At 35.0% G+C, this 22,852-nt stretch overlaps 1 protein-coding gene across 6 annotated transcripts in view; it reads right to left on the bottom strand.

The window, feature by feature from the left end:
• Positions 1–3,476: 3,476 nt before the first annotated feature.
• PCGF5 (polycomb group ring finger 5) overlaps positions 3,477–22,852 on the bottom strand; it is a 69,718-nt gene continuing 50,342 nt past the window's right edge. For 5 of the 6 annotated variants that reach the window (XM_065067439.1, XM_065067441.1, XM_021288359.2 and 2 more), the window contains 5 exons: positions 20,961–21,109; positions 19,401–19,499; positions 17,741–17,830; positions 15,756–15,815; positions 3,477–13,116 (listed from right to left, as the gene is read on the bottom strand). In XM_065067439.1, coding sequence (XP_064923511.1) covers positions 13,069–13,116; positions 15,756–15,815; positions 17,741–17,830; positions 19,401–19,499; positions 20,961–21,109 — 446 coding nt within the window. In that variant the 3' untranslated portion in view covers positions 3,477–13,068. The remainder of the gene's footprint in view (positions 13,117–15,755; positions 15,816–17,740; positions 17,831–19,400; positions 19,500–20,960; positions 21,110–22,852) is intronic. The other variant, XM_065067443.1, reaches the window with a different exon arrangement.

The following is a 22,852-nucleotide window of genomic DNA, read 5'->3' as shown; positions in this document are numbered from 1 at the left end:
CAGATTTTATCCTTCATAGTATAACTTCTCTAAGTTATAGTATTATTTATTTATTTATTTGTTCTTGTATTAGCACAAATTTCCACTAGGCTGTCACAATGACCAAACATTTTTGATTTTATCTATCTGTGAATAAATAAAAAAATGTCAGGTTAGATACGTAATGGTCTGAACATGCACATTCATCCTCTGAAAGTATTAGCCAGACACCTCTTCAAAATAGCAATTATTCAAAAATTGAAAAACAAGTTACATGTTCCTTACCTCAAGCAGATTAGCAATGTTCTTCCATTTATTTGTAAGGTACTCTGGAAGCAGCTTTTCACTCTAAGAAATATTCTGGCAATCAGCAGAACATGAAAAGAGGGGGTAGGTTGACTGCTGCAAGTTACTGAACAATTTACCTGTACAGATCCATGCTTTTTTTCCCCCTTCTTGTTCCCGGGATTTTCATTACCAGAGAACAATCTGAGCTGAACATTTGCAGAAAGACAAGGTTATAGAAGAATTCCATGAAATTGCTGTTTAATGTTATAATGCAATCAACCCTGGAGAAAAAGAATATGCATAATAATGCAGGTGCTATTCTGGATGCTGTTTACTTCCAAGGGGTACCCATAGGAAGTACATCCCTTTCTCCTTCCCTTTTAATGGACTCAAATACATTCCAGAACTTAGGGAAAATGAATGGTGTCCAGATAGTCAATTCTGGATGCTGTACCATAGAAAATCTATGGAACTATTTAATATATGCAGTATAAAACCTCGGACATAGTCTATATACAATGCTATATAGTAGGTTTTACAATAAATATTAGGAAATCCATTCTTTTCAGCTACGCTAGCACTTCTTGGATGTAAACTAGAACAAGGGACATTTTTTGCAGTGATAAAATTCTTTTATATCAAGGCTGGTGACTGTCAAATTGTTCACATGAACCAGAATCAAGTTACTGTGTTGAACTTTGTGAGTCCCATGGAATTACGCAAGTAGCCCCTTACATCCACAAGTAAATAATTTATTTCTTAGCATGAGTCATGAATTACCTGTTTCAGAAGAGGCCATTAGATCTGCTGTTCAAAGCCATTTTTCTGCTGGGAGCTCTTAATGAGTTATAAGCTGGTTTACAAGTTTAACATAAACTAGCAAAGCACAGGAGCAGCAGAGAACTCCCTGAGCCTACTTTTTAAGATCTTCAGAAATCTTGATGTGGGGTGCAGTGTAAGGACAAGATAAGCATATAGAGCAGTCTCTTTACATTTGCATCACTTCTAGTAGTTTATAGGGAGAAGCATTGCAACAAAACACCTTTAGGAAGTCATCAAGATTAAACATACCACTTGGTGAAAGACAGGAACAGAAAAATTAAAGTAAGAATACTGGCCAGTAACAAGCCCTGCCAGTTTCACAGATGTACTGGGTCATTAAAATCTGTAGAGGCTACTGGCAGCAGGACTGCAAGTCTGCAGGGGCACTGATACATACATGTCATGCATCTTCAATCACTAGTGGATGAAATTAAATCCAAGAAATTTAAAATGACCCCAAAACTGGTGTTAAGTACAGCTTTTCTTAAGAATAGGTTCATTATTGTAATTATTTTCCGTATCTATAAATGCACTGTAGTTATTTGTGTACTGCAGGAAAGGACAGAACTTTACCTATAAATAGTTTAGAAAAGGCAGACAGAGTGTTTTTGAATATAAGAATGTTTTCTCTTCCTGTGTTAGTTTAATGGGATAGATGCCAATGCTTTTATGAATTATGAATGCAGCAGTCTTCTATCCAAATGAAGATGTTGGAAGTCTGCCACTGGAACGAGGTGCTCATATTACATACTGCCAGCACATTTCTGTTTCTTTAATGAAAACTAGATTACTAAATCACTTTTATTTTGAAAAACATTACTCTTGCCTAGAATGATGTTGCATAGCATATTCTCCTCTGGAATAAAAGAGGAGAGAAAACAATTTGAATCACAGTTCTAGCAGGGAAATTCATATCCTGTGCCCCTGATGTAAATAGCTGTTTATATACCACCTACCTTCCTCCTTCCATAAAACATAATCCAGGTTTATGACTGATCAGGCATTTGTTAGTAGTCCTGTGCATATTTTTGCCCCACAATGATTCTCTTTTTAGCTACCTGAAACAAAGTAATTCTTTAAAATAACTTAATAACTTAATCACCAACATTTTTAATGGACATCTTGTTTAAGAAACCATTGCTCCCTAACTAGGAGCAGAACTTTACACTTATAAATATGATTCAATTTCTGTTTTATAAAGAATGTAGTAGCTTTTTTTTTTTTTTTTTTTTTTTTTTTTTAATCCCAACAAATGACTCTAAGTCTCAAGAACATCTTTAGAAGAAAGGAAAGTATTAGTCTATGACCTTTTACAAATCTGGAGGTCAAATATGCAACATGAGAAGGGTTCAAAGAATGCCAGTGAGGCTGCAACTGCTGCTGCTGTGCAGGTTACAGAGCAGCCAGTGGTGCCACCTGACTGCTCCTTGCCTATCAGGAAACTGCAACATTACTAACAACTCCCGCAGAAAACACATTTCATTTAATCATATGTACATATTGCAATATACTAGATACACCTTCACATTTTGTGTTCACAAGCAACAGTTATCTTCTTCTGCTAGAATCTAGACTTTCCCAAGAGGTTGCAAAATGCTATTTATCTCAGGATGTTTTAGTTTAATCAGCAATCCTTTCTGTCATTTCCAAATCTGAACTACATTTCAGATCTCATGTGGTGGTATTGCAAGTTTCACAGCAGCATCTCAGATAAAAGGTATGAGTTTTCTTGAATAACACCTCACCATTGTTTTGTTTGCAATGACCCAGTATATAGTATGAAGACTGCTAGTTCACACAAAGGGCTCATTTATAATGTTATCTTCTAGCTTCCAATTTGCATACACATTTTGCATTACCTTAGAGTTAAAAAACCCCAACAACATAATAAAGGGTAATCAGAAGTGGACAGTACAATAAATACTACTGTAAACCTATTAACTCAGAAAAACATCAAAAAGGGAGAGAACAAAAAGGAAAAAATAAATCTGACATGATGAAAAGCAGTGAAATTAGGTTTAAAAAAAAACTGTGGCAGAAGCTCTCTGGCACTGTTAAGCAAAGAAAGATACTTTTTAAAAAAAGCCTCAAATACACAGTCACACTGTGTAATCCATCTGCTTATATTTTACAAATGGGGTGCCAAATACATTCAACGTTAGTGTTAGGCAGGCTTTGCACCTATGAAAATTAATGATAACCCTCTCCACAACAATAACGAGAAAAAAATTAGGCCATGTGAGTACCTTATGGTTTTTCTTTGAGACAAAATATTACTGCATTCCATCTCTACTGTGCATTTTTGTGAGCTGACAGTATGCTTGCATGATTAAGATATAAAGCTAGTAAATGTTTTAATTCAAACATTATTACAAACTAGAGAGAAATCAGATAAAACCATAGATTTTTTTATTGCACAAAATAAATTATATAGAAACAATGCAACAAAACAACTCATATTGTAGGCTGCACAACAGATGTTACAACATGAATATATTTATTGCTTTGAGAAAGGAGCAATTCAGTGCTAGTAAGCAGATTAGTTATACTTCTTGCTCATCTAGATTTTTCATAAAATTAATCCAACTGGGCTAGAGGCATCTTGCAGCATACGGGTCAGACCAAATAGTCCTTTGTTATCAGCTGTTATAAAGGTGCTGTGGACATCACTGACATTAGCATGAAGCCCTCAATTTAACATCACTGGTACTGAGCTATACAGGTAGTTACATAATTAGAAAGATCATTACATGTCAGATACATTTATACACAAGATTCTCAAAGGTCAATTTACAGAGTTTGCATGAGCTGTTGTTCCAAAATAAATCTTGCTTACAAATGTTGATGGAGCTTCAAAGAGGCACACTTCACCCTGTACCAAGAGGCAGGACCATGAGTTTTGCCAGAAAACCCCTAGTACCAGCATTTCCCTCCCCAATTGAAAAATTGCTCACTAGCGCTAACTCAGAGGTTTCTCGTTTTTCCAGGGCCACACTCCGCTTCTAAGGATTTTAGCACACATTAAAAAAAACAACAAACCAACAAACATTCCTTTGGTAGAACTGGGTGAACTTTACAGTGTTTTTCTAAATACTTCAAAACACAACATATTTGGTTCTTTAGAAGCTATAAGACTGCAATGCTGGTGTTGCACTCATAGCGCAAATGGATTTAAGTTTTTAAAATGCTGCTTTGTAGACCTTGACATGTTAACCCCCAATGAACTAATACAGAAATTAGCTCCTCACAAAAATTATAAAAATGGACAATATTCAAATAACAAACTACATCAAAACCTGATCACTAACAAATCTTTGTGAAGTGTGCACATTAATGAGATAGTGGCATTACACATGTTCATATTCTGAGTGAAATTCTCCCTCAATTTGACAATTATGTAAGCATTTCCTCAGCTAAGTTTATAACACTACTGGAATTCTACTGCTAGTGTACACACTCGATGTTGTAACACTTACTTACTTACGGAAAGGTAATATAGTAAGATTAAATTTAAACAATATTGACCACCTGTGAAAGGAAATTCAGTGCGGAAGTGGGAAGTCTGGGTTAATTCTCAGTGACAAAGGTATTTAAACAAAGTAGCTCCACTGAGGTCAGGCTGAAGAGCTTAACTCAGCATCAGGCCCACAGGGTAGATGCCTGTAGAATGCCACTGAAATAACAGATTTTGGAATGTGCAATAATAACTACAAATAAATGTGGTTGCCACTCTATTTAATAAAATGATTTGCTTTAATGTTTTTTCTTTTTTTCTCTGAAACTGTGTTAATTCACTGTGTTGAATTCAAATACAGTTGAGTGAGGTTTCAAATAGCCAAAAAATATTACAAGAAATGGGTTATTCTGAATTTCAAAGTACTATTTGTACAAATGCTCAGAAACTTGAGTGATACATGTTCCAGGCATGTACCCACCAGTAGTTTCCTTTGGAGGAAAGCAAATATTAAACTGGACTAATCTGTCAAACTTTTTCATCTGGGACAGTGTTTTTTAAATACTGTATGTAAAACTTTGTCATTATTTTGCAAAAATATTTATAGGTATAATGAGATACAACTGAATAACCAAATATACCCTAAACCATCACTTAAAATACAAACACTGCAAAATATTCTTATTTTTTTATAATTATTATGAAGTAGAAATATGGATGAAGCTAATATCAAAGATGAAAAACAGCACCACCAGTCTAATGATTTTCAATCAGCTTTCTGACCACATAGAAAACGTATTATCATACAGATACAACTGATTAACTTAAGAAATGCATTTAGCCCAGCTGCACTAACTATACAGCTTCACACAGAAAAAACATTCCATAAATCAACAGAAAATGCATTTGAGCACAAAAAATGAAAATATGTAAGTGATTCTCTAAGCAGCATTTTGTTTTTTATTTTTTTTCCAAAACATTAACATAGATAGATATCGGACTGATTAAATATCTACAAGTGCTTTTCCTTTACAAAAATACATATATTCTTAATAGTAGGATAGACTGTCATTAACAATGACCTGTTCTTTTTTTTTTCACTTCAATTTGAATGACTTAAAAGCTATATTTTACAACCACAAAAAGGTTTATTTGTAATATGATGTTATCACTTTTGACAAAAAGCTTAACACATTTTACATTTTAAAACAAATTAGCAACATAACATCACAATATGTTCTATGAGCTCCTAAGTACTGTGAGGGCTGTTATATTAAGAACTGGTAACTACTGGTCAAATGCAAGGAAGCATTAGAACATGATTACTGCTCACCATAGGCTCCTTTCTTATCATAACTTGGATCACAGCTTTTATAAGGACACTTAGGCCCCCATCCCAAAAAAAAAGTACATTGAGAGTAACTCTACATCATCTATTCAGTAGCCTGGAACATCCAACAATTCAGGCTTTGCATTAAATTTAAAAACCACAAAATATTTTCCTTTCAATAGTTAAGTCTGCAATAAGGGAAAAAATGATGCATTGCTTCATGTTTATTCTAAGAAGCTTGTACTTGAGAAAAAAAATATGATCAGTAAGGTTTTAGAATGAAATATTTCAGTCAGCTAAATAATTAAATTGTCCTATTACTTTCCAGTTTAGTTAATCACTATCCTGGAAATCAAGATACTTGAATTTCTTTATTCTTTCTATTTTATACTGCACAAATAAAATAATCCACTTCTTGCTAATCAATAGTCTCACACCAAGGACAGCAATGCCATTTACTAAAAAAATATCTATAAAAATTTGTAAAACATACTCAATATCTTCTCATTATCCTCCAAGTCTGCCCTCTCCACCCTTCAAAATATCACTGAGCTACAACTAGAAACCCCAAAAGTCACTTGGTAACTATTTTGTGCTTTGGAAGGTTTACAGGACTGACAGCACACTGAAGTTTTTATGAGTTCACAGGCCAGGTATAGCAGACCCATCAGCAATACAAGCCTTTGTGCTTTTCTTCGTGAACATGAGCTGTGACTCGAAGAGCTACTCTAAGTCTGTTAACTCAACCTTTATGCTACTCCTGTTGGTTTTTTTCCTTTTCTGTTTTGCTTGGTAAACTGCAACGTGTGCCTAACCGTTTGGTTTGGTGACCCAGACAGCTACCACTAGTTAAGTTCTGCTTGACTGATTCCAGGTGTAACTCTTGACTACTGTACTCCAGAAAAGTGTCAATGCCTTAGTCCAAGGCAGTTTCTGGGTGGCTTTACCTTTGGTATTAAGAAGGTCCCTTAAAACTATTAGGCAATCAGATTATCCATAAAAATAGTGCTTTTTCTTCTTTTTTTTTTTTTTATGAACAAACTAAATATCTGACAACAAAGAGTAATTTTAAAGCAATTAGTATGTGACATTTTTCAGTAAAAAGGGAACAATTTTCTTTTTACCGCATCAGAATCAGGAGACAACAGTAACAATGTCTGCTATACTCAATATAATACAAACCAGAATTTTAGGAGTAGAATACTATCATACCGGATGTGCCTCACACTTTGATAATAAATATCTTTACTATAACTTCATTTGTAATACAAACCTCAGTGTGTTAACTAGCAGCACAAATGCTTCACTCTTGCTGCAATTTTGTATAATGTATAGCAACCTACTCTCAACTTTTACTTTGCTTTCCACTCATTATCATGAGGAAAAAGGAAAACACACAGTAACTACTTCTGTTCACCTCATCCTGTCAACTAAACATTATTAAACTTAGTTAGAAGGATTTGCTAAAAATATAAGTAAAAGCTACTTCAAAGAAAAGTATGCCTAATGGCTCAGATAAAGATGCAGAATCTAACTAATGCCTCTCTTTGGTTAAAATTAATGTAATTACAAAAATTTCCACTTGTAAACATCTTCAACTCCCGAATGTCTCCTCCATCCTGAGCCCACAGAACTGGGTCTTCCCACCTGTCTGCAGAGTTCCTCCCTTGCACTGCCACACTCCAGAACTGTACGCATCTAAATCACTTACCAGAGAATGAAACAACGTCCTTACTCAACTGTAGTAGCAAGCTACCTGAATTCAAAAGACGATTTATGGCACATACCCTTGATGGAAGAATCTGTCAGGAATTCGTCAATTAATCAACTTCCTATTCTGGAATCTGATGTTTTAATCTGACCTACAAACGGTGTAGACAGTAGTTTTAAAAAGAAAAAAAAAACATCAACAGGTAGATCTGCATATGAAGAAATATGTATTACCATTATAAGATCATCTTTTGGAGGACATTTCTGTAAAAGGATGTGTCAGCTGAGATCTGAAGACCAGACTGCCCATATGTGATAAAACTAGTGGTAAATGAGCAGTTGGAAGATTTTCACATTTCCTTTAGGGTGAATCAATGCCCCTGTGTCTTAGAATTTATCCTGGAACATGCCCCAGTAGGCTTCAATCCTTCTTCAATCAAGTATCTTTAGCTGAACACCTTGTGGAAGTATTACCTTGTTCCAATTGGTTCAAAATGCACAACTCTGAAAACTTTGCTGAAATCCAAGAGAACTGCCTGATAAACCAAACCTATGAGCTGATCCCTCATGTGCAATTTCTCCTTTGTAACTCCTCAACGTTCCTACATGTTAGGCATGAATTGGGGTGGGGTATGAGAATGTGCAAAGGATGTGTAAGAACCCAGAATTACATGATAGAGGGTGCCTGAACAAACATTTTAACTGAGACAAATAATAAAATAACAACACAAAGTAAAACAAGAGGGGAATATGCTGCAAGATACATGCATGATGAAATCAAATAGATGCCTTCAACCTTTCTAGGTTAAGTGAAGAAACTGGACCAAGCTCTTGATATAAGCAATTCTGGGTATATATATTTGCTGTGGATAGGCATTTAAGTCTTTACTGCTTTTGGTCTTTTCCAGGATTAAAAATGAGTTGGATCAGTTCATGCAACTGACCAGTATTTTATGTAGCTCCTCTATAAACAGGGTTCAATCTATTTGAGACTTAAGCCTGGCTTTGAACAACTGCCTGTTCTCTAGTATTTCTACCACATGTTCTACCTGGCTGAGCTGGATGCTATTCATTTTGGTGCAAGTCCTTCCAAGAATATTTTTTCTGGGGGGTGAATGCCTCTTGGCATCTTCAGTGACATGAAAATGTAAAAAACCTAAAAATGGAATAATACAACTCAATGATTGGCTCAATTATAGGACTAAACTCTGGCCTATTTTAGAAAACAGCAGAAAAAGAAAAATTGTTTACTTCTCTCACAAAGTCATGTCTAACAATTATACATGGGGGAGATAAGATGGAACTCCGGACCATCACTTTGTCTGCAGTGGAGAACAAGAGCCTAACTTGTATCCAAAGGTAATGTGATTAATCTCTTTTCTCTTACAGATAAACTAGAACCATTTTCAGTAACTGCAGAAGAGAAAATTAAAGTCAAATTGTTGGAGCCTAAGGAGAAAAAAGACCAAGCTTCAGAATTCAAGGGTTCCTCAGGCGGAAAATGAAATAATTTCAACATAAAATTAATTATTTTCATACTGAGATAGGTCTTTTCAATTTGAAATTATCTAACAACACATTTCATTTTCAGCTTGTTTCCTATGAAAGAAAGCTTCTCAATACAGCATGTTTATGAAAAAGCCTTGCTGAAAATACTAGGACCATGGATAAAATACAGAAGCAAATATTACCCTGCCAAATGCTAATAATGGGCTTCAAAGGTATTCTGTATTAATAATCAGGCACTTTGCTTTATATAACATTTTAAGTAAAGTCAAAATAATACTTTTTAGAATTTTTTTTTTGCATAATAACTGCAGGCTGGCTGAGTATGCACAATATACCCAAATTCCAGAAGCTTTCATGTGAACAGTACCTACTATAGTGATGAGTCATTTAGATTATTGTAATAATCTAATTTGGTATTTCATACAAATAAAAAAATATGTTTATGTGACTAGGCCCTTAGCTACAAGCAGTATAGTAATGCATGATGGAAGATACACTTCTTGATTAATCATCTAATTCCATATTGTTTAGAGCTATTATAGGATCTTGCTTGTAAGTTCTGGCTTACAGTTTGTTACTAGACAAATGCAGCATACAGCTATGCTCAGCAAAAAGTTGCCTATGCTCTTCACTAATGAGTTACACTAGAGTTAAAAGCAGATACAAGTTTTTCACTTTCAGAAGAAAAAAAAAAGCACCAAATGTGCTAAATAAGAAACAGCAAGATTAGGTAGTATTGTGGAATTTTTTAGGTCTTATTCCTCTGCAGCTAGGTACTGCCAATATGGGAAAGCCATAGAAAAACAGTGGCAGCAACCCTTATTTTTTATGTCTGTTCTTTACAACCATGCAGTGGTAACACTTTGTCATGGAAATGCTCAGAAAGACTGTATACATTAACCTGCTCTAGGATGGCATATGGCGCAGTTTTAGTGGAATGCTTAGGTACTCATTACACTTAATCCCATCTTTGGCACACAGGAATCAGTACATGCATTCTGATATTCCTATGCTGTTCAGATATTCTTAATTGGCACAAATGAATTAAATATGCATATCTGTAGACACATGGCACATACATATCATACATAAGATAAATTTCCTGTGAAAAAGGCAATGCCTGTGTTATACAAGCTGCCCAGTTAAGATATGTATTTCACTGGCACTTCTCTGCTACAAGAGCTATTAATCTATAACAGTACTCTGGCACCGTGCCATCAAATCAGAAATGCATGAAGTGTAGGTGGTAGATCATATGCATTTAATGCCATGATTCTCCTCTGGGAACATTAAATCATATCTGTCAGTATCTCCCATGCTTAAAATGAAGATTTGCCTTCTGTAATCTAGCTTCAAGTTGCATCAAGAAAATACCATGAATTAAACCAATGTCCAACTTCGATCAAGAGAATTCATGGTTCTCTGAATTGTGAATACAGGAAGTCATTAAACAGTCAAAGCTTCTATTAGTTGTCATTCAGAAGCAAATACAAAGCACTCCTGTTTCAGGGGTCCTGTCAGATGGATGCTAACTTCTGTGTAAAGTAACTGAAAATGGATTAAAAATAATGTAATCTTCTCTTTTTAAAAAAAGTTCAAACTTGTCAAAATGGCAAGTGCAATCGTTGAGAAAAAAAAATTGTCCCCTGAACCAAGAAGAAATTATGCTTAAGAGTACTACCATTAGTTTTGTGATAAACTGAAACAGGCATTTTATCTCAAGTGAATCTACAGTGAAAATTCTGGTATAAAAACACGTGAAATGTATAAAAACTGTAAGGTGTCATTTGTATGTGCATCTAAGTATTTACAATTCATATCCTAATTCTACCATACAAAACAACTGCATATACTAAAGAGAACAATGATTGGCAATTAGAATGCATGCTCTGCTCTTCCAAGCTGCTCCTTGAGGAGGACTTGTATTAATATATACACAAAGAAACTATTTTTCACTAGAGTCTCTGCAGAGAAGAGCCCTCCTTACTTGGAGTGTCTTCTTGTTTCTGTCAAGTAGCACATCACGAACTGGGTGGGCAAAAGGACAAGCGCTTCCTGCAGCCAGCATGCGCACCCCTTCCCATCTACCGCATGGGCAAACCTGCACCTGTACCAGTCAGCACACTGTGCCTAAAGAAAGGAGCAGCAGGTTCCTGAATGCTTTCTTCCCCAGGTTCACTGGCATCTGCACAATATGTGCAACCTTGACCTGCAATGGCAGGTTTCCTAAACAGACTGCTACTGACAGCACTTTTATTTCTGTACGTCATATGGGCTCTGGAGTGCAATTACAGAAGTCAACCCAACTGTATTAGATTCCTCAAGTCATCAATGTTGCGACTCCTACTAACATTAAAGGGGCCAGATTTAATCCACAACATGCTTATTTCTCCTACAGAAACATACCAATGTACATGAACAAAAATTTGCAAAGGAGTCTTGCATCTATCTTTCGTACTTGATCCCAAGATAGAATTTTTACTTTGTCTTATCTAAATATGTTTAGTTCACTCTATAGGTAGCTTCTGAAAAGTTGATTTGGTTCCTTTTTGCTGTATGCAGAAGGCGTAAGAAAGTAAATAGTTATCTACAATACTAAGCATGTATTAAGTAGAAATTACATAAAGGTACTGAACTATAACTATCCTCACAAAAACTGAAATGAAAAACTCAACCGACTTTTAAGCAGAGCAAAGACAATGGAAGACTACAGAAAACATATGCATTACTACACTCCCTGCAACATTACCAGAAACCTCAATAAACATTCTATACTAGAACCATTACACCTGCAATACCTAAGGCAACAATCACTTTTAGTCCAGCACTACCAGGTCTTAGGGAAAAGGACCTGAACCATTATTTTGGTCAGACTGCTTATCTTCAGTATTGCATTACCTATAATTTCATGGAAATACTTTTATTATGTGACTTTAATTAATGAAAATTCCTATAATGGATTCTAAACTCCAGATAGTCACAAGAGATATATAATCTAATTAAAGATATATATTGTTTTTGTCTTAGCATATTTTACACCTCCAATCAACCTTAAAAGGAAATGTTTTTTGTGCATTTTTTAATTGAAAGGCAACAATTATGTAAAATTTTGCCTTGTTTGTAAACTTATAGTGAAATTTATTTGTTCCATTTACATTATTTTAAACTTCATTATTATGAAGACTTTATTAGAAGAAATGTAATCTGACCAGAAGCTGTTTTCCAACAATAGCTAGTACCCCAAATTCCCATCTTCAGGGAAACCATAGAAAAGTGCAATCACAAAGGCTGCGATGCTTGTAAGCAATATTAGCAGAATCTATTTAGAAGATTTAAAATCGCTGCTTTGAATGACCATATTCTACATCTCTTGTTAAGGGTAAGTAATCTTCATTCACTGCAAAAGGACTGTTGCACACTCATGAGTGAGCTATACCTGGACCCATGAGAAGCTTATCAGAAAAAGGTAGTGGCCCAATGACCACTTTTCTAAATGTATTTTCTATACAAAATATTTTCAAGGTATAATCCTAGTTATTTGTACAGTACTCTATGATTTAAACAACAATATTCGGTAAAATAGTGTGTGAATCTGCAACACCACATGGAATGAGCACTCTGCCATTTTGCTAGTGTAATCAATATTAGGACCAGGAAAATTTTCTAACACGCAAGCAAAAAAATTCCATAGTTTTTGAATTTTGACTGTACACTTCATGATTTTGGCTATGATTTGCAGCACACTCGTAAGATACACAAATATCTTATGCACATTTCAGTAGCAGAATGGCACTTGGCTTGCTCTAATAGAAACAACAGAGATGCAACTGACAGTTTTAAGAAAGACAATGTCCTTATTTGCATGCTGAAAATCTGGTTGTGTCCCCCTAATCCAGGCACATCCATTCATTGTGCAATCTGTCGATGGGTAAACAAATAGTGCAGGATTCATCGCAGTGGGAGCTGGCCCTTTGGTCTAACCGAAGTCAATTCTAGGTCGATACTGAAGTACCATAGGGTAAGACTAAAAACAAAAGCAAGAGAAAAACAACAACAAAAGCAGACAAGAAAACATGAAGATGTCATTCATAAAATTTACAAAGAAAATGCAAGTACAGATTGCTTTAAGAATAGCCAGATCTTATCCCTAAGACACACGTATATGCCAATCAGTTCCATTTACATGAATCCATTTCAACGGTTAAATCCATACCTTTACTCCAAATCTCTATTTAATCTCCAAGTCAGCTAGTTGTAGTTATTCATCATTAATGTAAAATCCCTGTATCTGCTTTTATGTATTTCATTATTTATATGATTTATGACATATATACTTTGTGCACTCAAACAATCCCTCTTATTTCTGTGTTGCTGTGTTTGAGGAAAAACAATCTTGAAATTTTATACTTTCTAAAATAAAGTCCATTTACGGATTATGTACTTGGTTTTACTCTTCTATGTAGGGAGGCTCCATAGCTATACTAGTAGTCAGCACTAGTTAATGGGAGCCAGGCTACTCTGGTATTAAAAAGAAGGAAAAAAAAAGAAAAAAGAGATTAAATTGCTGTCAGCCGATTTTCAGAGAGGTGAGGGCTAACTTCTCCCCCAAATCCAAACTTCTCAACTTCAGATCTAGTGATACATTTTTATCAGTTCTTACTAGAAAAAAAATGGCAAATCAACTGCTTCGATCCCTGAATTGGACAAAATTCTTGTGGAACAGGGGGCAAGAGTGGGTAGGTTTCCAGAAAGTGCCATGGAACACCTGGGCAGTTGTTGCTGGAAGTTCTGTTTTACTGAATGTCTTATTTATTCATTATGTAAAGTCTGATATTTTCCTCTTAACTTAATTAGGATACTGGATGTATTTTATAGCATAAAAATCAGGAAAATCTTACTGTGTCAGCAACTGTATGTGCCTAACTACCTTTCCACCGCAGGGGAGATGAACACAGCTAGTTGAAGTCTGTTTTTATTACAAATTTGGAATTATAAAGAATTACTACAGAAGCTGTTCCTGAAACCAGAAATATTTTACCACATTCTTCAAATGCAATACAGATGAACTTCTGTGACCAAAAAAGAAAGATACCGCTGCAGAGACCTATACAGGTTAATACACTTTCCATGCCATGGTAATGAAACGACCACTAGAACTAAATGTGATCACACTTGCTGGGGATTTACAAAAAGTAGTGCAGTGAAATCAAAATATAAACCCAGACGTATTCAACAACAGCAGGAGTATTTAGGAGAGAAGACAGGGAGCACCATGTGTAGACTGTATGTGCAATTAACCAACACATATTTGCAGTATCATAAATTATTTGGTCTGTGGGAAACTGCAGCGGGTCTGTGGAATCCTTGACAGAAAATATGAGAGTAGAGATCAGCCTTGAGATATTAAGATTTACCCTTGAGAAGGATGGGAGTAAAGGAGTATCCGGAGAGAGGAGAGATGCACCCGTGAGAGAGAAGGGGATAGAAGAATAACATGGATGATAGAAAAATTAACCAATGAGATGTTAGTGCTGTAACTTGTAACCAATAGTGAAAAGACACATGAACTGGTAGAATTGCATAAAAATGCACTTGTAGCAATAAATGGCATCTATTACTTTCATCTTGAAAGAACTTGGTCCATGTCGTTTGTCCGTCTCAACCGTGACATTGGTCTCTGATTTTTTTGCATAGGATACGACTACCATATTATTTAAATGCTATTTCACGTTTTTCACTTTGGTTATATAAATTGTCTCTAAAAGTACTCTAATTGGAAGTGCACACAGGCAGAGACAGAGCAGTCACCTCACTGAAATTGCCATGTAAACCAGAGAGGCTCAGCATTTTTGCAAAGAGAATTACAAACCAAGTGTATAAATAAAATGCACTATACGGGAACAATTCTAAATATCAAAGTGGGCATGACTTCAGTAGGTCACTCCCATCCATGGTGGGGAGTGACCCTCTATCATTAACTTTTTGCTCAAGCAAAAATATTATTTCAAACTTCCAAAGTTTCTTTTAGAAAGTAATTAAAACCAAAATTCCCAGTGAGGAAACGGAAATATTGTTTCATATAGGTATGAACCAGTTTGATCAAAGAAATTTAGAAATCAACTGCAGTTTGCAGGTTCTGGATGTTTCGGTTTGTTACACTCTATAGATGAGGTATTATTCCATTCCTAATTTTAAAATATATGAAAGGTGCACAGTATCAAAACAAAAGACAAATTTCTTTACTCCATTAAAAAGAATATATGAATTGCCATAAAGAGATGAAACCCATGTAGTTTCTTTCGATTCACACTCTTCAGTTTTGATCCCTTGTCAGTGTCTGCCCAATACTACTAGTTAGAAGGATGAGATGGGAAGAGGTAGATCATCTTTCCAGACGGATGCAAGAACTACCTTACAGAATTAGACCTATCAAAAAGATAAATAGCCTAATGTAAAGTAAAAGAAACCCGTAAACCTTTTGAATGAATAATATTTATTCATTCAATAAAGTCTTCTTTGAATGAATGAAAACACTTGGGCCTTGCTCATGGAGTTTTAGCTCTTTGTAGTGAGGAATTATAAAAACGCCACAACTTAGACTACGATTGAAGTGCTAACAGGACCTTAATGACTGTAGTATGTACAGTTGTGAGTGCCTCTTACCTGATAAAAAGTGCCATCCTGTGAGCAGACTTGCGAAGATGAGCAGTTCTGACACCGAAACTGCGAAGGAGATGATTTTCTGATCAGATAAGAGGCATCCACAGCTGGACATACACATTTACCGTTTATTTATTTATTTATTTATTTTACATTTTAAAATGTAAAGCTTAAAATAAATTAACTTATTTAAAACAGGAAAGACTTCTCTAATGAATACATGGATGTTTTTCCTTTACTACTCTACCTCTTGTAAGGCCCATGGGCATGGCAGTAATAGCTCACGGTGAATAGCACCAAAGATGGAGGTAATAGATTTACTTGATCTTCATCCAAAAGGAAAGATTGTTAATTAATTACCATCACAACCTCAGTGTTATAACAAGATCCAAAACAGTCAGGGAAAACAAATCAGAGAAGCCCAGATGTTACTGGATTTCTTATCAGCACAATGTAAATTTTACAGGTTTTAGTTGTCATGTCTGACTTCATAAAGGAAAAGATGAGCACACACCTGACTATACTATGTGCATGTAAACACAACTTAAAAATTAAATCAAGAGTTGTCAACTCTTATCTTTACTTAATGTTAAAAACGGTAGTTATGAGATTTTTGAAAAATTTTAACCAGCACAAATAACGTCCTTTTTGTCAAGATGACAGTTACTGTTGCTTCCAGACCAACGCAACTGCCAAAAGTCCATTTGTAGGCAAGGTCTGCAGGATTAAACATCATGAAAGAATTCCACTATCACTAAAGCTGTTGCCTCAACATTTCCTAATAGTATAGCCAATGCTAACAAAAATATAGGATGACAAGCCAAACACCCACTGGTTGCAAGGCAGTATTGGAAAAAATTATTACTTAAATCTCCCTTATTGGTACAATATTGAGATTTCAGCAATCATCAAATTTCACTGCAAATTACTTTCAAATTTGATGAATACTTGCCTATATATATTAACTCCCCAATTCCTACCAAAGTCTACCCTTCCCCCTCTTCAGAATAAGGCAAAACTTTAAGAAGCTTCTAAACTATTAACTCCACAGTGTGCTTAATCCTCTGTCTTCTCTGTCCGTGCCCCAGTGCTTTTTATTCCAAGAAATATGAAACTTTAAAAAAAAAAGAGCACAGAAAGTTTGGACTTTTCTACTGATCAGTGCATTAACATACATTAAGTGCTTATCCTTTGCTGCACTCCAACACAGCCTCCACTGGTAGAGAAAGACCACAAATCTACATATACTACAAAGCAATAAAGAGTGAAGAACAACCAGCGGCCACACACAAATGAATGTATAAAAGAAAGAAGAAACGGGGATATGACTTACAACAAAACAAAACAGAAGAATATATATACAAGGCAATATAAGGGCTCCTAAATCATACTGAATATCAGAGTCAAAAGAAATGCCTTTTAGTAAGTTAAATATTGCAATTCTGAAACATGCTCATGCAGCAAGGAAAATCCATTTAGCTATGTTATCTGTATGTTAGTGTTATACAGCACATCTAAAAACCATGGGTGTAGTATTAACAGAAACAATAATAAAACAACTACATTTCTATACTAATTATTCAGTATCACTTTCAGTTTACTGACTGAATAGAACAGATTCTTAACAAAGAACTGCTGGATGCAGATTTCCCAACTACTGTGACTCGGAATGTCACTAAAAGCAATTTTGCATAAAAAGAACAAGTGCTTGACTTTTCAGACACTTGACTTAAAGCTCAGAGCAGAACTTGCATATAAACTTTGTACACCTGCTCTTTTTAAGTTTGAGAATCTACACAATATATGTGCTGCAGGGTTTCACTCATAGAGTTTTCCATAAGAAATCCAAAAAACATGTAAAATGCATTTTTAAATAAGGGTATTTTGAAGGGTCACAGAATATATTTTGGACAAACCTCTGAAAGCATGTATACTCTCTGTAATAAATACACCAAAACATCATTTATTAATAATGTAACAGCATTTACGTTTTCGCCTCTTAGTCTCCATCTTGTCATATAGATGAATTCCATAGTATGATCCTTCCCCATGATTTCTCCATTGCATAGTACATCCAGCTTAAAATATAACAGAGCAAACAGTAAGACAAAGGGATGCAAAATCTTAATGTCTAAATGTACTCTACCAACTACTATCATTATCAGCAATTCCATCAGACACGTATGCCAAACCTGGATAAATACAACATATGGACAAGAAACTATACTGCTATTTTTAATAGTAGTATTCCACTTTATTTTTTCACTTTTGTGTTTTCAATCAAAGTGTGGACAGAAGAAAGTCTGCTAAACTAGGCAGGAAATCTCTAGTAAACAATCACTCCCCGTATTTATCAATACTACACCTTATCTGTTTGAAGAGAAACCCTTGTGTTGTATTTTGAAGGCCTTCCTGCTCTGTCAGCACTCTTTCAAACCCAAAAAACCAAAACAGAAGTACTGTAATTTTCTTTAAAAGAAAAAAATAAATTATGAAGTAATTTTAAAATTACTTTATCAAGTACAACGAAAATGCATTTCTGAGTATACAAACATGATTCTTCATTAACTGAAGGCAAAATAAAAAAAAAAAAAGTAATGATCTTGCTGTGAAAAATGACTGGTTTAAACTGTATTGTAGCATCTTCTACTCTCTACTGAAAAATCTTTTCATTATTATAGCTATAATGCTTTTCTGGTTTTAAGAGGGAAAAAGTAAGTGGATACTATGTAACACAAGCCATCAAGGCACTAGAGAGAGATTGACATAATTAACAAAACTAAATGACAACAGAATGGCTGATCAGCATGTCATGGTACTGTGACAAACTCCTGTGTACAGCTCTGCAATAACCTGTGTCCTAACCTAACTCAGCTCCCCCTCTGACCAAAGCTGGGATGCTGCCGTTTGTGCTGAAAGCAGTTCACAGAGTCATTGACTCCTTAAGAGAATGGGCTGAAGAAATGGTCTGTGCTGAGGTCAAAACTCCTGTATCCCTGGAAAGAAGGGGAGGCAGAAGTCTCACACTTCCCAACTCCATCCTGTATCTCAACTTCTCTCATGTTAGGAAGTCCTCCTAGGGAATAGCCTTAGCCAAGATCAAATCACTAATGGAACAAAGACCGTCTCTCCATCAAATTCCACCTAATTCTACAGAAAGTACAAATACGTATCTACATTTTGAAACATTTAAATGGTATTGCTCCTCACTTCATAATTACTGGATAGTTTCTTGTATCTAAAGAAAATGAAACTGCAGAGTAATTTGGTGTATATCTAGTTGATCTCTCCTTTTCTTCAGTAGCTACTAGCCCAAAACTGTATTAAATGAGTTTTTTATGAGCCACATGGAAAGAGAAAGCATTTATTTTTTACATAAAAATATCAAAACCTAATGTACCTGTTCCTTCACAGGTGAGCAACAAACTGAAGTTGCTAGAACTGTAGGAGTCTTTGATCAGCAACTTTAGTCACTGTGATAAAATGATCACTTCTCAATAAAGGGCAGACAATATAACTTGGAATATTGAGCACTACTTAGTGCTTGGGCTAAAAAAACATTCCTCAAGTTCAAATATGATTACATTTCATAAAAACCTAATACTTTGCAAGAAAACAAAAATACAAGCATTGTTCTTTCAAATGTACCTCATAAGAACTTGGAAGTTTTAATTTTAAGCTGAGAAACTTTTTGATAGTTCCCACGGTCACTCGAGTAGAACAGCGGATAAATTTCTTCATTAAACCCTAAAGCAAGAGTAACAAATCAGAAAAACCATGTTAGAAATTTTGGAGCATGTAAGCAATCTTTAGTGCAAGAACAGCCACAAATGATTTTTTTTTCAACCAGTAACCAATTTTACTGCATTTTCTTCTAATTCATAATGGCACAATAGGTTCCTTTTTGCTCACTTTTTTTTGCAACATTTACATAATAAATGAGTTAACCTAACCCATCTCTGGTTCTAAAGAAATTTGCAAAAGATACAGAAGAGAGGAAAAAAAAAAGGAAACCAAAACCACCAAAACCCCTAGAAAAACTTAAATAATCTAAGTGTCTGTGTTAGTAATATTAGGGGTCAAACAGGTGTTAAATTTCTTAGAATTTCTTCAGACCTTGAATGCAAAAGGAAGTAAAAACATCCTCAAATAATCTAGGCGAAACACAGAGAAGCTACAAACCTGAGACATCTTCTACTGGGTGTTTCGAAAAGATAGACCCTATTTCAAAGATACAGTGATTTCAAATTGGGTCCACCTTTTTGAAACACCCTGTATTATCACAGATTCTGTGATCCAGAACCTAACAGACTTGATTCTACAGAAAATCTGGAAACCTGAGATGCCTACATGGTGATGGAGATACAGATTTCTTACTGTATCTAGCAGACAGTGACAACACATACATTAGCTTCTTTCGAAATAAAAACTTTCTTACTGTGTAAGAATTTCCAAAATTATACAGGTAACATAGTACAAAGAAAATATACTGTGTTTTGTTAAATATTTTTAAAATTTTCTTTTAATTCTTGTATTTGTAATTTAATAAAACATAATTACAATCTAGGCGCATTTCTAAACATTTTTTCTAGCCTCAACATTACTCGGTAATCTTCTCTTCATTAACAGAAACCAAACATCCCTGATTCTTAAAACAGAAGTTAGCAGGTATTAACCACCCTACTTGTTTTACAGATGGAAGCAACCTACCCAAGAGCACAGATGAGCCCCAAGGCACGTGTGCAAGGGCATCAGTGTCAGATAAGGTTTAGAGCTTAGAAGACCTGAATCCCAGTCATTCAGCACACAACATATCTGAAACGCAGGTTCATACTGGCATAGTAAGACAGCAATCCTCGAGGTGTGAGGCAGCTCACCTACAGATAGTTTTTAAAGTACCTCTGCGGTATGCTGTAATCTGTTGCGTAATGCAGTTATATACCATCAAGGCTGTAGACTACAAAACTATAATCCAATAAAAGAAAAAAATCCGTTGTCACAGATGGATTTCTGTAAGGAACCGTATTTTTTTTTTTTTTACAAAATTCCAAGATGCATTGAAATGTTTCAAACAAAAGGACTAAATAAGCGTAGAAGTGGAGGAAGGTCACCATGTTAAAGTTTATTGTTAGTTGTTATAAAATTACTTGGTTCCTGTAAAACACTATTCTGCCAACAACAACTGCACAGATTATCTTGACTACTCACTTTGACTACATTGTCTCCTGACTGCCCATTATTGCGTAAACAGTCGAGGCAGATAGCAATCTGTGGGTCACTCCTGTGATAGTCTTTGTCGTCTTCATTTTCATCACACTCCTCATCTACTTTGGGTTTATCAGCTTTTGGGCTTTCATCTGTAAAATATGAAGATCATATTACTTAAGTGTGAAATAATGAAAATTCACAGCAACAAACGTATTTAAAGTGATACTTCACTTTCAAGAGCATATTTTTCCTTCAAATTAACTTTACACAACTTTAATTCAGCGCACTCTTAAATTAATCCATTTATAAATCTCTGGAAAAAAAGTTTTACTACTGAAATTTTAATGTAATATATGCAGACAACAGACTTCTATGCAAGAGAAAATAACTAGGCTGATGGACCACTAATGGTTATGGTTGTCTACTTCTGTTTGTGTCCGGTGATTAAAACCCTTCAGCTGCACATACATCAAGATCACCCAACCATGCAAACCTACTCTATGGTGTGGTAGTTCACTACTAAAAATATTGCTTTTAAATAAAAAGTGGAATAACTAATCCCAACACTTGTATATCAAAGTAACATGGGTGCTGAAGTCATATTAACCATCTATCACAATAAACCAGTGGAGATAAGTTCCTGAAGTGTTACCATAAAATAAACTAAGGGAAGATAAAATTTAACTTTCATCCACTTTTGACCTGGTCTAAATAATGTCATTGTAAAAACTCCATGTGTCTCTCTCCAGAAGGATTTTAAAACTGTAAAGCCATACACTTCCTTATTCCCCTTTAAAAATAAAAAAAATATATCCTACATAATCACATATACCATGATATCTCTCTTCACTGATGGTGTTACATGTTCTATTGATTCCTTGTTTAAAAGTCTAACTCTTTGGAAAATCATTTCTTACTATTTTCAAAGGTTTAGCATAGATGAATACTTGAATCCTAAAACTAGCAAGTACATCTACATAAGGTCACAATGTATGCAAATAATACCCATACAATGAACCACAAAATGGAGTAATTTTTACAGGTTTGGAATACAGTATACAATAAGCCTATTTATATATGTTTGTTGTAACGTTTTTTTTCTGTACACCCAACTTATTTATATTGACTTAAAACAAAGGTTGCTCTCTGTTGGAATAAAACATTATCACAAGTAACTTGAATAGGCTACTTTTGCATTTCATGAGGAACTTTCAGATCAAATCCTGCTGTTTTCCCATGCTTACCACAAACTTCCCAAGTCATTCAGAAGAGTTAAGATGAGAAGAGAGAAAGAAAACTTTAACAATTATCAAACTATGCCTAAGTTCCTAGGCACAGTAATTAGCTCACTTTATTCAATTGATGTATTCAAGATGAGTTTTAAACTATATTTAATGCTCTTCTTTCCTACAATTTTGAAGTATTTTAGAATTAATTTGTCCAGAAGTCCCCACTAGCTATTGACAAGTTAACTGAACGTGTATCATACATCTGTTTCGTTCCTGTCATCTTGCCATGAACAGAATTCACAGTATAAAACTACAGGTTATTTTTTTTTCTTTTTGTGAAAGTCCAGGAAGCAAACTCTTTCAGTCAAGCAGGTGCAGTCTACCTAGCACAAGCATTTACCTGAGAAGTGTCTGCCTATGATTCACAGATTATTTGGCAATGCAAACACATCCACAACTCTCAACAGTTATTACTGCTGAGTAATGGAGGAAAATTTAGTTATGGAGTCTGAAAAGTCTTGAAAGGCAAACCAACTTCAGAACTATATAGAAGAAAAAATTCCCAATCATAAAATCATTCCAGAGGCAGGTACAGACACAGAAAAGTCACATCTTTCAAGGTAGTTTAATAGAAATTCAAATGCTCCTCCATGTAAATAGCAC

This window comes from Columba livia, chromosome 6, assembly GCF_036013475.1.
Source record: "Columba livia isolate bColLiv1 breed racing homer chromosome 6, bColLiv1.pat.W.v2, whole genome shotgun sequence".
Taxonomy (NCBI): Eukaryota; Metazoa; Chordata; class Aves; order Columbiformes; family Columbidae; genus Columba; species Columba livia.
The sequence above is the reverse complement of the archived record's forward strand: the minus strand, read 5'-3'. Positions and strand labels throughout refer to the sequence as shown.